The following is a 17,735-nucleotide window of genomic DNA, read 5'->3' on the forward strand; positions in this document are numbered from 1 at the left end:
AGAAAGAAAGAGAGAAAATGAAGAAAAAGGGAGAAAGGTGAGAGAAGAAGAAAAACAATGGGAAGGAGAGAAGAGAGTAGTGACTGTGAGAGAAAGAAAATGATAGAAAAAGAAGAAGAGAGTGGCAGAGAGAGAGAAAGAGGGAGAGAAGTGGAGGGGAAGGGGAGGGAGAGAGAGAGAGAGATAAAGGGAAAGAGAAAGGGAGAGAGAGAGATGGCGGGAAGGGAAAAAAAAACAGACAGGCAAGTGAGAAAGCGGGAATGAGAGAAAAAAAAGGAGAGAGAGAAGGAGAAGAAGAGAGAAAATAGAGGGAAAAAGGAAGAAAAAAGAATGAGAGAAGGGAGCAGTGATAAAGAGAATTACAGAAAAAGAAGAGAAGAGAGAGTGAGAAAGAAGGAGAAAGAGTAAGAGATGGGGAGGGGAAAGAGAGAGAGGAGGGGAAGAGGAGGAGAAGAGAGAAAGAGGGGTGAGAGGGGTGAGGAAGGAGTGGAAGAGAGAGAGAGAGGGGGTGATGGGAAGGAGAGAGAGAAAAGGCGATCGGAAAGAGGAGAGAAGGAGAGAGAAAAAGAAAATAGAAGAAGGAAAAAAAATGGAAAGGAGAGAAGAGAGCAGTGACAGTGATAAAGAGGGAATGGCAGAAAAAGGAGAGAGAGAGAGATGCAGAGGGTAAGGGGAGAGAGAGAGGAGGAGGAGAAGAAGAATATATAGGAATGGAAAGGGGTGAGAGAGAGAGAGAGAGAGAGAGAGAGAGAGAGGAGAAGAAAAATATAAAGGAAGGGAAAGGGGTGAGAGAGAGAGAGAGAGAGGGGGGGGCGGAGGGAGAGAGGGAGAGAGGGAGAAAGGGGAGGGGAGGGTGGTCGAGCGCGCGCACGGTGAGACGCAGCAGCACCAGTGGAAACACACCCGTCAGCGGCGCGCAGAGGGAAAAAAAAATAGAAAGAACGGAAGAGAGCGCGGACAAAGGAAACATGGACGCATCCAAGGAATATCCGCGCACATCTGAAACGGCGTTTACGAGCAGAAGCGTCGCGCACATGAGCGCGGAAAACAACAACTAGCCCCACGTTGATGCCGCGGAGGGAGGCGCGATATACTGCAGATGAAAAAGACGGAGAGCTGCTTCTAATCCGCCTGCGGATCCCATGATCTTGCGATGGCTCTCGCGGGGAAATGTAACTGCCCGGGGAGAAACGTGCCTATTTCGTTTTTGGTGATCCTATGCTGTGGCCTTGCACTCGGACAAATCCGATATTCCATTCCGGAGGAGCTGGACAACGGGGCGATTGTAGGTGACATTGTGCAGGATCTGGGGCTGGACATCAGAAAGCTCCCCGCCCGCAAGATCAAGGTAACGTCTGATGGAGGCAAACGGTACGTGGACGTGAACCCAAAGAACGGAAAGCTGTTCGTGAACGAGAGAATCGACAGGGAGGCGTTGTGCGACGCGAGCAGCTGCGTTTTGAATCTCGAGGCGCGTCTGGAAAACCCCTCCGAGGCGCACAGCGTCGAGGTGGAGGTGGTGGACGCGAATGACAACGCGCCCCAGTTCCCCAGGGACGAGTACCAGCTGGAAATCAGCGAGTCTGAGATCCCGGGAGCGCGCTATCCCATCGAGCACGCGCAGGATCCGGACGCTGGCACCAATTCAGTCCGGGTTTACCGGCTCAGTCCGAACGAGCATTTCGCGCTCGACTCCAACAAGCCGGCGTCTAACAGCAAGCACATCGAGCTCGTGCTCAAAAAGCCGCTGGATCGCGAGCAAACGCCGCATCATCAGCTGATCCTGACGGCGACGGATGGCGGCACGCCGGCCCTTACCGGAAGCACCACGATCAACGTGCGCGTTCTGGACTCGAACGACAACAACCCGGTGTTTGATAGCTCCGTGTATAAAGTGAAACTGCTCGAAAATTCGCCTAAGGACACGCTCGTGATTAAATTGAACGCCACCGATCAAGACGAGGGCACTAATGGAGAGGTATTTTATTCATTCAGCAGCTACACCCCTGAACGGGTCAGGCAGATGTTCAGCATGGACACCAACACTGGAGAAATCCGCGTCAGGAGCAACGTGGACTATGAGGACACCAACTCATATGAAATGTATATCCAAGCCATGGACAAAGGGCCAGCTGCAGTTGCAGCCCACTGCAAAGTGGTGGTGGAGGTGGTGGATGTTAACGACAACGTTCCGGAGATTGTGCTCTCTTCTTTGTCGAGCCCGGTGCGAGAAGATGCCCGTGCTGACACCGTGGTGGCCTTGATCAGCGTCACGGACCGGGACTCCGGCCCAAACAAGCAGGTATCCCTGGAGATCCCACCTGGCCTCCCTTTCAAAATCAAGTCTTTCAGGAACTACTACACGCTAGTGACCTCTGCCTTCTTGGATCGCGAGACCGTATCAGCCTATAACGTCACCCTCAGTGCCACTGATGGTGGCACCCCTCCCCTCTCCTCCCAGAAGACCATTCAGATAGATGTGGCAGATGTTAATGACAACCCACCACGCTTCGAGCAGACGTCTTACACTGTGTATGTAATGGAGAACAACGCACCTGGAGCATCTCTTTGCACCGTCAAGGCTCAGGATGCAGATGTGAACGAGAACGCCCGCATCACCTACACTGTCCTGAATGACAACAACCATGGCATTCCCGTCACTTCCTATGTGTCGATCAAGCCAGACACAGGTGTGGCCTATGCCCTCCGTTCCTTCGATTACGAGTCTCTGCGAGAATTTCACTTCCAGGTAAAAGCTCAGGATGGTGGCATTCCACCTCTTAGTCGTGTAGCCACAGTCTACATCTACGTGATGGACCAAAACGACCACCCACCAGAGATTGTGAGCCCTCCAGCTAATGGGACACGTTCTACAGAAACGGTGCTGAAGAATGCCGAAGCAGGTGCACTAGTTAGCAAGGTGGTAGCCTATGATGCGGATGCTGGGCAGAATGCCTGGCTTATCTATGTGCTGGACCAGTCCACTGATCCTGACCTGTTCAAAGTGCATGAACACACCGGGGAGATTCGCACCACGCGCCGGGTCCTGGAAGACAACTCCACCTCATTCAGTCTCACCGTGCTTGTGAAGGACCATGGTGAGCCACCACTGTCTTCCACTGCCACAATCAACATTGCAGTGATGGAGGTCCCTCCCAAGGTCACGCCAGACCCCAAGAGGATCATCAGGCCCTCACAGCACGCTGCTGTTTCTCCAATGTAACCCTCTACCTGATTGTAGCACTCAGCGCCACCACCTTTGTCTTCCTGGTCACTGTGGTGGTCCTGGCCATCGTGCGTTGCCATGCCTACTGCACTCAGCCTGGTTCATGTTCGCCCTGCTGCGTATCACAGAAGAGCTCGCAGGAGGGTGGTTCTGGAGGAGGTGGCGGTGGAGGGTCTCAACCCAACAACAATGTGGTTCTCCGCCGTGATCTCAAAGTTGAACCACACTACATTGAGGTCCGTGGAAATGGCTCTCTGACCAAAACCTACTGCTACAAAACCTGTCTGACTGCCACATCCGGCAGCGACACGTTCATGTTCTACAACACAGGGTCGGCCCATAAGCGGCACCTGGGGCTCGGAGCGCTTCTTCACGGGCGGCAGCGGCTTTGTGCGCAGACTCAGCATGCCAGATGCAGCACTACAGGTGTGTTTCACCTCAGTGTCTGTCTTTCTGTGATGGAAGGATGTAGCATACAGTGTCCTCTGCATGCAACGAGCCAAATGTTGAATCAAATCTTTATGGGTTAGAGCATATTATCCCTGTCTAATGGTTCTAGTCTCAGAGACGTGAATACCTTACTCAACTTGTAGGACCTGTCGGCAGTACTTTATAATAGATAGGAGCCTGTGTGGAGGCTTTTGACCTTGTTCTTTTCCTCTTGCAGTCTCCAACTGTGCTTTTCAGCACTCATACCGCATTAGTGTCAAATGCTAAGACTTTCTGGAGACGTGCCTCATTTCTGATGAATAAGGGATTTGCTTTTGCATTTGAACTTGTCATCAAATTTCTCTGTTGAGCTGGTTCTCTCTGCTGCCTCTCTGCCACCCAGACCTGTCTCTCTCTATTCTACTCATTCTGTCATTGTCAGTCGGTCTTTGTGTTGTATTATTATAATTCTGTTGTATTATTTGCATCCACAAAAAGGGTTCTTCGAGGATTCTTTAGTAAAGAAAATGGTTCTATATAGAACCACAAACGCTTTGCATGATCAAGGCGTTCTTTGGATCATGAAAGGTTCATCAGATTGAGGGAGAATGCGTTGTAGATGCTTGTCTATAGCACACAAAAAGGGTTCTGCTATTGTTATAAGCTTGACATTGTCACAATAGAAGAACCCTTTTTAAAATGGTTCTATATAGAACCATCTACAACACATTATCTATCAATCCGAAGAACCCTTTCATGATGCAAAGAACTCTTTAAACATAAAGGGTTCTTTGAGTGTCCATGGCTCTATGTAGAACCATTTTCTTTACTAAAGAACCATGGAAGAACCATCTTTTTTGGGAGTGTATTTTTACATGTTCTAGCTATGCTTTAATTATTTCTTGGGTTATGTACATATGCTTTAGTCTGTGCATTCTCTGTATAGGCACATTTATTGGATCTCAAGGGAGCATTAGGTAGGAACCAAATGTATTGGCACTAATTCAGAAGCTGTAAACATACTGGCATCTATATGGACAAAATATTGCCATGGATTTATATGAAACTATTGAAAGCACATAAACAACCAAGACATCAAAAAACCCTCTAATATCTGCTTTTAGCTCTCTTTTTTAGGTCTGGTTCATTGCCAGCAGTTGTAAAAGTTAAAAAAAGCGGTGCCCTAAATAGAACAGCAAGCACAGTTGTACCTTGGCAGGCAGCATTTCCGGACTGGCCTACAACAGAATGCTTTTTGTTGCACACTCATGCACACTTAAAGGGAATGTTGGTGCTGTGCTCTGCGTTTGTGTTCATCTGATACGTTTTTGTCCTTGTCTGATTGCCGTGAAGTCATTTTCAGTGGAACAGGCAGGGATACAGGAGGCCTGTTCTAACTGGCCCTTGACCCATGGAAGGTTTACATAAGGCAAAGTCTTGACAGTATTGCAGTATTAGGATAAAGAATGCACAGTCAAGGGACCAGGCTGGAGTTAAAACCACCAGTCTATAAGTAATTGTGCACTGAATCCATTGGGTAAGGCAGAAGCTTTAAGACCAGAAGCCGTCTGCCTCAGATAAGAAATTAACCTCCAGCCCTTGATTCTCTGCCTGGCAAATTAGATTGTGCGGGAGAAGGCAGTCTCTGCGCAAGCTCCCTCCCCTCTGAATTCACCTGATTAAAGAACATTATTTACCCAATTTATCTGGGGCACTCACTAAAGCCTCAGCCCAGCACATATTCCCCAACCCAGTTCTTTACTAGGACGGATAAAAAAAGACTGGCTGGATCTCCCTTATAGTCCTAGCATTGCTTGCCTGTTGCTGAAGTAATATCTAGTAATGTAATATCAAGACCTCATAAAATCTTTTCTATTTGTATTGTTTATGCTATTCAAAATGCCAGTTGACCAATAGAAATCAGGGATGCATGATGATATCACAGTCATATCAGTGCTGATTCCCAAAAAAAAGACATCCACAGCAGATTTGACTGGTGTTTTAAATTGATATTTGATGCTTATTGTCCAAAAATATCTACATTTTATTCATTTTTTCTACCATTTTAAACATGCGTTCCATTTATCTGTAATGCTAATCCAGGTGAAATGTTATAAATATTAATCAGCATCTGCAGTTATGCTCATGAAAAATACTGGATACCAGCCCACAATTCCCATAATAGATGTTGATCCAAAATATCTTGGAAAGACTTTGTGCTACAATAATTTACAGCAAAGTTTCTTCCTCCTCTTATGAAGTAACCTTTTTATAAGTGTTCTTATAACCATAACAATAATTTGTATAAGTTTGTGCACATTATGATAATGAAATGTGTTTATAGATATTTTGGACTTCAGTTCTGCCAAGAGCAGTTCAGTTCTCTACATGCTCAGTTCCTGTAAGGTCCATCGATGCTCTATGCAGTTTATTACATTATGTTAGCCCGCAGATGAAAAAGGAGTGAATTCTCACCTCACAGCTTCATAGTGGGGATGCAGTGTTGGGTTGCAGGACAAAATGCTCCTATCTGACCAGTGCCGAGTGTGGTTTCACTGGTTTCGATTGGTGGGATAGAGGATGCTAATATCACATTACAAGGGATCAGCTGGTTTCTTAAGATGATGTCATTCCATTAAGAGGGGAGTGGGGTGGCTGTTGGGTAAAGGAAGGGGGGGCTTAAAGAGCATTGTTTAGGTTGATGCTCAGATGAAGAGCAGCTTGGAAAGAGAGTGAAGAGTGGGTCATGGTGTAGGGGGGTAATAAAATATATTGGTTTTATATCTTTTAGTGTATATATATATATATATATATATATATATATATATATATAGTATATAGAGAGAGAGAGAGAGAGAGGGAGAGAGAGAGAGAGAGACAGATAGACAGAGAGAGAATGAATATCTTTAAAAACAACAAAGCAAAGGGGTTCTTGAGCATAGCAATACAACAGTGGTTTTCAAACTAGTCCTCAAGGATCCCCAAATGGTCCACATTTTTTGCTTGATCTCAACTCCTGTGGACGTCTAATAACACAAGGATTGAGGAAAAATGTGGATCATCCTGTGGTCCCTGAGAACCAGTCATAAAACCACCACCATAAAAAAATCAGTATTGGCTCTCTTAAATGTCTGGCTCTTCATGATATTGAAAGAGGAGGAATATGGCAAAAGGTGCTGGCTGGAGACAGGTTATTGTCTTGGAAGGCCCCTAGGCACAAGAGTATTTGGAGGCCCCCCTCCTATGCTATCGTATCTATGTTATAACTGTTTTGTGTAAGATTTTTTAATATTTACATATTCAAAAACCATTTGTTCATCTCACGTTTTCCACTGACCTCAGCCTTTGGGGTTTATGGCCACTGGGCACAGACCCCAAAGGCTCGGTCAATAATCCATCCCTGGCTAGAGTTAATCTGGTCCTGGCGCACAGGAGGCAGTGAAATAGATGGAGGTTAAGGATTGGATGGGTGTAAAAGGGAGGGCAGAGTAAGTGTGGAAAGAGTGGGTGATTGACTATTGGAGGTTTCAGCCCCACAAACCTCATCTGCTGGGTGACTGATGTGGCAGTTATTCACCAGAACAGCCTCTAGCTCCTTCATGAGTTTATGAGCTCTCAACACAAACACATTAACAGCAGCTCTCAGAGTCAGGGAGCACGGCTCAGAGCCTATCACCGGCTTGAGACCCCGATAGCTGCAGCTCATATCAGAATGCAGGGAGCACAGACTCACAGAGAACTCCATGATTTATTGATGAGAACCTATCTAACCCTGTCCCACCTCCCTCTCTCTCTCCCTCTCTCTCTGTCTCTCTCAGCCCAAGGGACCGAATGCTGACTGGCGGTACTCTGCATCTCTGAGGGCAGGAGTGCAAAGGTAAGCACTTTTGCTCTTCTTAGTCTTCTAAAACGGCTTCAGTCTGTACCTCCCCAGTTCTTAAACTGTATATACTTCATATCATCACTGTCAGGTAAAAAACTTTTTTAAAAATTATGGAAAAATGCTGGAAAATGCCAGCATTTAATGACTGAAAAACAATAGAGTTAATGAATGGACCAATGGAAATGAAAAAGAAGATGATAGAAATGCTTTAGGTAAGAGAGAGAGAGAGAGAGAGAGAGAGAGAGAGAGAGAGAGAGAGAGAGAGAGTAAGAGAGAGGCTAAGAGAGAGAGATAAGAGGAAGGTGGAGAGATGTTTAGTTGGCAGAGAAGATGCAGACACTGTTACCACCAGTAGCCTCGTCACATCTGCATGACCTCTATCTCCATGTGAGCCAACTGTGCTCTGTCTGTCTTCATCACACATTCTCGCATACATTGCACACACACACACACACACACGCACGCACACACACATGCTAACACAGACATCAACAACAAATTGTCAATTGTGTCAAAATGAAAAAAATGAGTATTTGTAAGTATCTACATACAATGATAATAATGTCCTACATGTATTTTCATATATATATATATATATATATATATATATATATATATACAGACTATAAGTATATATACATGTGGGACATATATATATATATATATATATATATATATATATATATATATATATATATATATATGTATCAACTAATAATTTTTTAAGCCTATGCCTAATTCTAGCCTTAACTTCAGAACCAAAAAGAAATTATTTTGCTCTTTCAGTTTTAAAAATTCAAAACATGGAGCTTTTGTTAGTAGAGTATTGGCTAATTGTCAGTTTACAGAAATCCATCCCACTGCCTGTCTCTCTATTTTGCTGCTCCTTTTTTCTGGATTTCCTATGATGTCAGGATATTTTTTTGTGCTGAAAATGCATGAAAGCAGTCACACACAAACCCATGCACACACTGGAGCATGTCCGGTAGCTAAAGGCCTCTTCCCTTCTCGGCAGTGTGGATATCTGCAGTGATGTGGTGGATATAGGTCATCAGCATTCCCTGCACCAGATACACAGTCCTTCAGCACTGAGCATGAAGGACAAGTCAGCTGATGAACTGCACACACACACATGCACACTCTCTCACACGCACATGCACAAAACACACACACACACACTTTAAAAAAGGAAGCCTATTTGAATAAACACACACTCCCAGCTCAAGTGTGCACTCTGAGAGCCCATTTAAATGCATAAATTCTCATGAAATTAGTCATCAGAGCCTCAAAATAGACCTTCGCTCCTTCCACATCACCTATACTCCACTCCTGCATCTGTGTGGGAACATACACACTAACTCAAGGGCAGAAAACTGTGTGTTAACATTGTACCTGGGCTTAGCTAACATCAATGTGTGCAAACAAGGAGAGCACTACTAACACACATATAGAAATCGAAAGAGGTCAGAGGCATATATATATATATATATATATATATATATATATATATATATATGTAGCACCACATTTTTAATAGAAAATTGCACAGATCTCCCAACAACTAAATATAATATCAGTCTTGTCCACCCTTTGCCTTCATCACAGCTTTCATCATTTTCAGGAGAATTGCTTTTTTAAGAAATTTGCTGAAATAATTTTCCACACCTTTGCTGAAATATTTTTCCACAAGAGTTCAGTCTTAGAAGTTGGTTTTGCATTTTCTTCTTCTTACAATCAAAGTAATCCCAAACAAATTCAGTGATGTTCAGCTCTGGACTTGGCCTTTTGGAGTGTGGAAATTTTTTGCCCATTCAGTCAAAAGAGCATTTGTGAGGTCACTGATGTTGGACAAGAAAGCCTGGCTCACAATCCATGTTCTAATTCATCCCAAAGGCATTCAGTGAGTTAAGTTTAGGGCTCTGTGCAGGCCATTGGACTTCCTCCACACCGAACTGGTCAAACCATGTCTTTATAGAGCTCGCTTTGTGCACAGGGGCTCAGTCATGCTGGAACAGGAAAGGATCTTCCCCAAACTGCTGCCACAAATTTGAAAACATTTAATTGTCTAAAATGTCTTTGACCCTTTGTAGCAAGCAGTTAATATGGCCATTCATTCTGGAGGTTATTACACTGGGCTAGATGTAAGCGCATGAGAAAACACAGCACAGAATGAACCTTGATGTGGCAGCAATACAGGCTCGTAATAAAATTAGCATTCAGTTTATTAAGACTGTAGCTAATCATGCAAACTGTCCATAGGACCTCCTACTAACTGCATGTACTTGTGACTCACATGGTGCGAAAGCAAAAAGAGTGAAGTTCAGTGAAGAAACAGATAACAGTGTTAATAAATCCTACAGGATTTAGGGTGTTTTTCTACTCCAGCTGAAAAACAACATTTTGAGCTGCGCCTAATCCTTTCTGTGTATCTGAAATGTGTTGAGTAGTGTTATTCTGTTAAATCCTGTAAATATTCTTTCAGTACATTTTTGAGGTTTGAGTCTCCTTCTAGCTGCTGTGTCTGCTGCTATTTAAAGTTAGGTTTCCCAACAATATACTTTTAGGGCACTACTGATAATTTATGCCCCGTTTTAACCATTTAATGTTCTCTTCAACCATTTGGCAGAGCACATTTTGAGTCACTATATTTGCCACAAAGTGCCATCTCAACCGTATGGTAGACATGGATATTTTTAAAATTGTGGGGTCAAAAAAACAAACAAAAAAAAAAAGCACCAATTGTTTTTATTATTGCCCCAAACAAATAGAAAATACAAAATATGAAAGTCCATTGCTTTTTTCTTGGTGAGGACATTAAAGGGTTAAGGTGGAAACTCCATTCAATAGTGGCTACCGCTAATCAACTTTAAATCAAGCGGAATATTTTATTCAGCCACTTTTTTAAATCTCTCCATGAATTTTTGGGTGCGTATTTAGGACTTTTCCATGCATTTTGCTTGGCCAGTTCTGTGCACAACATCCACCAGTTTCATACACAACATACAGTGGTGCTTAAAAGTTTGTGAGCCCTTTCAAATTTTCTATATTTCTGCGTGAATTTGACCTAAAACTTCATCAGATGTTCATCAGAAGTCCTAATCGTAGATAACGAGAACCAAACTTAAAACATGACACAAAAATATTAGACCTGAAAATGATCCAATATTACACATCTGTGGGTGGCAAAAGTATGGGAACCTTTTAGATTAGCAGGTCTGTCTCGCAGTGGCCATCAGGAGTCCACCATCAGGAGAACACTGAACAACAATGGTGTGCATGGCAGAGTTGTAAGGAGAAAGCCACTGCTCTTTGCTAAGGATCACATGGAAAAGCCAGAGGGCTATTGGAACAATGTTTTGTGGACAGATGAAAACAAAATAGATCTTTTCGGTTTAAATGAGAAGCGTTATATTTGGAGAACGGAAAACACTGCATTCCAGCATACCAAAACCTATCCTATCTGTGAAACATGGTGGTGGTAGTATCATGGTTTGGGCCTGTTTTGCTGCATCTGGCCCAGGATGGCTTGTCGTCATTAATGGAACAATGAACTCTGAATAATACCTGCAAATTCTAAAGGAAAATGACGGAGCATCTGTCAGTAAGATGAAACTTAGGAGACCATGGGTCATGAAGCAAGACATCGACCCTAAGCACACAGGTCATTCTACCAAAGACGGGTTAAAGAAGAATAAAGTTAATGTTTTGGAATGGCCAAGTCAAAGTCCTGACCTTAATCCTATAGAAATGTTGTGGAAAGACTTGAAGCAGCAGTTCATGGGAGGAAACCCACCAACATAACAGAGTTGAAGCTGTTTTGTACGGAGGGCTAAAATTCCACCAAGCTGATGCGCAGAACTAATCAATAGCTACTGGAAATGTTTGACAGTTATTGCTGCACAAGCAGGTCACATCAGATACTAAAAGCAAAGGTTCACATACTTTTGCCACTCACAGATTTGTAATATTGGATCTTTTTCAATAAATAAATGAGAAAGTCTCATTTTGTCTCATTTGTTTAATTTCATTCTCTTTATCTACTATTAGGACTTGTGTGAAAATCTGATGAAGGTTTAGGTCGAATTTATGCAGAACTATAGAAAGTTCCAAAGAGTTCACAAACTTTCAAGCACCACTGTAGCTTTTCCTGCACATAATACTTAAATCAATTAAATCTGAATTATTTGGTCTAAATAAAGGTACTGAATTTTAACGTAGTCATAGAGTTTCAAAACAATCTTATGCACTTACGGGCATAATTAGGCTAAAACCTCCATATGACCCATTATCTCTCAGACCATGTTCTTCCCTGTTGTTTTCAAACTGTGTCTGACTAATTTATAATTCAGTACCATTATTTAGACCTAATTATTTAGATTGAATTCACTACATAATCTGATTTGTTTGAAGAATTGAGTTTTTACCTTTAACAACTTCCTATTCTATGGCCAGATTTTATTTGTGCCACTGCAGAGTAGAGGCTAATTTCCAGCTTCAAATGATTTGCCGAAATCTATCCCACTCCCGATCTCTCTGTCTCGCACATACACACAGAGCATGGGGTGCTGGACACACCCTGTGCTGCATTGCAGATGCCCTGCTATACCCACTGCCTCATAGCTGCACATGTCTTACATTCATTATGGATGTATGGAACACTATGGCAGAACCCAGCGCCTGGCAGTCGTACGGGTGCTTGTCTAGATTGTGGTTGCCATGGCAATCAGCACTGAGGCTGTTTGAGGACTGAAGGCCTTTGCTGTCATGCGCATGGAGAAAGCAAAAAGACCTTCCTTATAAAGCTGCGTTTAATGTGCTGCACTGGAGTGGCGCGTATATCATTCGTTTTGCAATGGTTTTATGTGAATGCTCAGTTTTATAGGTGTTTATAGTGCTTCTACTGGGATAAAATAGAAACGAGAAGAAGAAGAAGCAAGAGTTACAAGGCTGAATAAGGCAGCAGAGGAAAATAAGATAGTAAACCGATGAGAAGTAATATGATGGCTTTTAGGGTGGGCTATTTGAACATATAGTGTATATGATAAATTACAGCCAGGCTTCCAGTTTAAGCCATAAATGTCAAAACTCTGTCGAAAACAAAAACATCTCTGTGATAATGCAAATTTTTGCTAGCACCTGTATGGAGTTTCTAATAATATGTCAGCACTAAAATAACTGAACATGTTTTGATCATTCTAGACTAAACATGGTCATTTGAATCTTGTGAAAGACATTCCATGTTTTAGTTCAAACCTCTTATCAGATATTGTGCTGTTATTATATATTTTACTTTATATGTTGCGGTTTTCTTCAGTAAAGTGTCCTGAAATTGAGCTGCCGCTGTTTTCAGTTTTTAACGGTTGACTGAAACTTGGTAAGACTAGCGCACATATTCAGTCAGTGATGTATCTAGAACATACAGAAGTCCAAAGATGAACTCTCAAAATTGGTCCGCCCCCATGTAAATCTGAACATGATTATTTGATTATTTTCTACTGCCACTTCCTAATTATGGTGGTAGTTAATCTATCAAATAAGATCTTCAGTTCAGCTCCTGAAGTCCTAACCAATGGGAGAACTCACTTGGCTGTATCTACCCTGATAACCCAGTAAATAAACTGACTGGGCAATTTTCATTTCAATTTGGACGTTTCAAGATTTAAGCCCTTTTAATTCCAAAAAATTAAACAAAGAAATAAGACAAAAATTATTTGAAGGACTAGGAGGCTCTGAAGATTCCCCACTGCAATTATGCACTTTTCTGAGTATATCAAGGGCATCGCCAGTAGCTCTACGTTCTTAAAAAGGCGATTCTGCAAAGGTTCTTTAGTAAAGGGAACAGTTCTATTTAGAACCATGATATTCTATTTAGAATGATTTTGTGCCTAAATGGTTGTTTGAATGGTGAAATTGTTCTTCAGGTTGATGGAGAATGTGTTGTATACGGTTCTATATAGCACCAAAAAGAGTTATATTGTTAATCTTGACATCGTAAGAATAGAAACCTTTTTGGTGCTATATAGAGCCATTTTCGAAAAGGCTCTACATAGAACCATATACAACACATTCTCCATCAAAGAACCATTTCACCATGCAAAGAGCCATTGAAGCGTGAACTCATGGTTCTAAATAGAACCATTTACTTTACTAAAGAACCCTTAAAGAGCCATCTTTTTAAGTGTGTAGTACTCAGAATATTCAGTTGTTCAGCTTCTGTGTAATTTTCTGTTAAATGCATGTTTTCTTGAATAACATAATAGATGTTTTGGCTGGAAATTAAATAAATGAACTATGATCTTTGACTTTTGCACAGAACTATACTTACTTCACATAAATCCACACAATGTTATGTTTCAGTTTAGTTACTGTTGGCAATAGTTGTGTTATGGGAAAATATAATAAGCAAGTGGAAATGAATTTGAATCAGTTGAACAGTTGAATCAAGTAAATTCAGTGTGTTACATTTTCAGTGTTAGTTTTCCATTTCATTGCCTTCGCTTGCTGTTTCCCATCAGCACTTCTTCCCTGTTTTATCACACCCTCTCTGTCTGTCTCCTCCTATTCCGGTCTCTCCGTGTCTATTAGCCGTCTCCTCTGTCACTCCGCGTTCACTTCAACGCACCTCGCAGGAACGAAAGTGCCACAAAAACAGACCATAATAACCCACGGCAACTCTGCGTGCCATCTCATACACACTGCAGACGCATCAGATCATACACAGTCTGACATGCACCTTCAAGAGCCACACACACACACACACACTACCACACTGAGCGACCCAAACACACGAACATACATACAAATGCCAGCCGATGCAGAATAATTAAGGCATAGCACACGTACATGCAGATACACACACACACACTCAAAGAGCATAAACATATAGTGCTGTGCAAAAGTCAGAGACCACCTTTCATTGTATAATTTCCAGTCAAATCAGATGTTATCACAGGTTATTCATTTTCAAACAAGCAGGGAAATTACACAAAAACCTCAATGACCGTATATATATATATATATATATATATATATATATATATATATATATATATATATAAATATATACCTACTGTCCTTTATATTTCATGACGAATGGCCCAAAAGTATGTGAAAAAAAAAAAATATGGTTCCATTGACTTACATCAACAGTAAAGTATGTTCCTTCTCCAGCACTGCTGTGTCTGATCCACTCGTACCAGCACAACACACACTAACACACCACCACCACATCAGTGGTACTGCAGTGCTGAGAATGACCCACCACACAAATAGTACCTGCTCTGTGAGGGTCCATGGGGGGTCCTGACCACTGAAGAACAGGGTAAAAGGGGGCTAACAAAGTATGCAGAGAAACAGATGGACTACAGTCTGTAACTGTAGAACTACAAAGTGCACCTATATAGTAAGTGGAGCTGATAAAATGGACAATGAGCATAGAAACAAGGAGGTGGTCATATTGTTATGCCTGACTGGTATATATATATATACTTTGCTGCTGTTGGACCAAAACCTTGTATCTCCAAAACGGTAACTTTACAGGAGAAGGAAAAAACCATACTTTACTTTTAATGTAAATCAATGGAACCATAATTTTTCCCATGTAATTTTGGGCCATTTCTTGTGGTTCATTTGTCATGAAATTTACACACAATAAAAAGGCTAGAAAAAAAAAAAAAAAAAAAAAAAAAAAAAAAAAAATATAATATATATATATATATATATATATATATATACTGCTTCCGTTCTTTTTAGGAGGCTTATTTTCATTGAAATCTGTAGCCACACCTCCAAAGTTCAGTCTTAGAAGTTGGTTGCATTTCATGATTCTCATGATCCTGGTAATCTCTAACTCATTATGGGGACAGTTTTGTTGGTCTACCAGGTCTTCCAGGTGGTTGTTAGGAGTATCTTTCAGAGTATCTTTCAATCATTTTTTGAACACCCCACCCCCCCCTTTTTTTAACTTCTGCTTTTTCACTTATTTTTGTTCTTTATCTTACAGTTTATCTTGTCATAAATATCTGTTAAAAAATGAATAACTTGTACTTAATTATCATTTCAACCAGTAAGTAAATCAATGAAATGTGGTCTCTGACTTTTGCACAGTCCTGTATATTCCTGGTCTATAGCATATTGTACTTAAATCTGAACTAGGGGCCTGTGCATTTATTTAGATGATTACTCTTCCAAGTGTTTACTGTTTTGAACCATGACCAGTTATCAGTGGATGACGTTTGTTGTTTGTTTGTTGTTTCACAGTTCTGTTCACATGGAAGAGTCCTCAGCAGTGATGCAGGGAGCGCAGGGCGTGCTGGTGCAGAACTGGCCAACCGTGTCCAGTGCTGCAGGTGAGACCACGCTTCTTCCCAAATGGAGTCAGCTTTGAGTGTGTTTCACAGTGGCGTATCCACAGGCAGGGCAGGCCAGGCAGTGACAGTGAAAATGTGACACGTAAACAGTGTCAGAGTTTTAAAACATTTGGTTCACTTAAAAAAAAAAAGCGGAAATAGGGAAAATAGCCTGTTTCAAAAACACTAGTTCATCGTTATTCTGTTGTTACAAAAGCAAGCACTTTTACACAAATCAGTGTATTACATCAGTTTAGACCCCAAACAATTCACTATGAAGTTATAAGGGGTGTTGCAACTCCGAATGCTTTTTGAATGAGGATACAGGGCAGCCAATCAGAACAGAACAGAACCGAATCTTACAGAGTCTTAAAGGCACAGTAACAAAAACATCTTGTTTGTTTCTGTGGGATGAAAAAGGTTGGAACATGGTCATGTAAAAATTGTGAATGGTTGTTTTAGTAAATAAACACATACAAATGTCATGAGTGGACTTTTATTGGGTATTAGATCTTTTACACCACTGGTAATGCACATAATATGTATGAAAATGGTTAAAAAAAAAACTGAAGATAAAGGGGTAATACTGCAGTGACAGACATATGCTGATGAATGGAGGCACAGAATGATGAGAGGAGCTGCAGAAGAATATTAAATAATTTAGAAAGTTATAACAAAAGTGAAGAGCAAATCTCAAAGCAGATTACTTGACAAAAATGACTGTAAATAAATAATTACAGTATATTATTTAGCATTTAATAACTTCTTATATACTTATATAATTCCAGAAATATTGAAGAAAACAATTTAAAAATACCACTTGTAATATTTCAATTTGCACTGTATAAGTTGATGGACTGGTGACCCTGTCCAGGGTGTTTTCCGCCTTCTACCCAATGACCACTGAGATAGGCTCCAGCATCCAGGAGGATAAGGGGACTTGTGTGTGTGTGTGTGTAAAAGTTGTAGTTATATATAAAATATCAACAATTGTTAATATGGCAAGTGATTGCACAGTAGTATTTATTTGTTTTATTTGTGTTTGTTTGTTTGTTTAAACATAACATATTTCATTTTGAAAATGTTTGAAAATCCCCCAACTTTCTTTTAGCCAAACCAAGACTGGCTTTGGTCTACCTTTCTTTTTAAACATAACCAGTGTGGAAAACACCATATTCATGTTATTCACAACCATCTGAGGGGGAGTTGGGGTGGGGGGGGTGTTTGGTGCATGCTCTGCACATATGAATATCTCAGGTGAAAAGTGCAGGAGACCTTGTGTGTCTGTATTATGTACAGACTGAGGTGGATTAAGGCTGAAATGAGGTTAAAACGCATCTGAGACACAGATTTTCCAGGCCTCAGTGACTTGGTTTAAAAGGACAGCAGCTTGGTGAGGCAACTATGAGTCTCAGATTCAATCCGAGAAATGATACGCAGTCATAGATTTCAGCCAACGGAACACTCAGGGGTCATGACCGAAGGGTCTTCCCATGTATGCTTTCACCGAAAGAATTTCCTGTGTAATTTAGTGTTGTGTTTATCAAGTATACCCTTCAGTCCAAGTCGACAACAAAACACATAATTAACTCCCAGATGTGCCTCATTATTAACTGACACTGTAATTTAGTTTATTTTGGAAGAGGAGAGCATGGACAGTCTCCCGCTGAGTTATCAACACCACATTTAAATAAACCTTAACTTTCTATTGGCTCTTTTGAGCCCTGTGTCCATGTTCCACCCACAGTTGCATTCTTTCATAGCAACTGTTGTGAACTTGGATGCGGGAAGCGGAGGTCCAGAGGGTGCTGCAGCAACCCCTAGATTTCAGGACTGGAACCGATAAAAT

At 41.6% G+C, this 17,735-nt stretch overlaps 1 protein-coding gene across 1 annotated transcript in view; it reads left to right on the forward strand.

Annotated features, from left to right (window-relative positions):
* Positions 1–851: 851 nt before the first annotated feature.
* LOC118824492 (protocadherin alpha-C2-like) overlaps positions 852–17,735 on the forward strand; it is a 32,242-nt gene continuing 15,358 nt past the window's right edge. The window contains 5 exon segments of the mRNA XM_036594714.1: positions 852–3,206; positions 3,209–3,555; positions 3,557–3,652; positions 7,474–7,532; positions 15,798–15,886. Of these exon segments, the coding sequence (XP_036450607.1) occupies positions 1,154–3,206; positions 3,209–3,555; positions 3,557–3,652; positions 7,474–7,532; positions 15,798–15,886 (2,644 nt within the window). The 5' untranslated portion in view covers positions 852–1,153.

This window comes from Colossoma macropomum, unplaced genomic scaffold (genome assembly GCF_904425465.1).
Source record: "Colossoma macropomum unplaced genomic scaffold, Colossoma_macropomum, whole genome shotgun sequence".
Classification (NCBI taxonomy): Eukaryota; Metazoa; Chordata; class Actinopteri; order Characiformes; family Serrasalmidae; genus Colossoma; species Colossoma macropomum.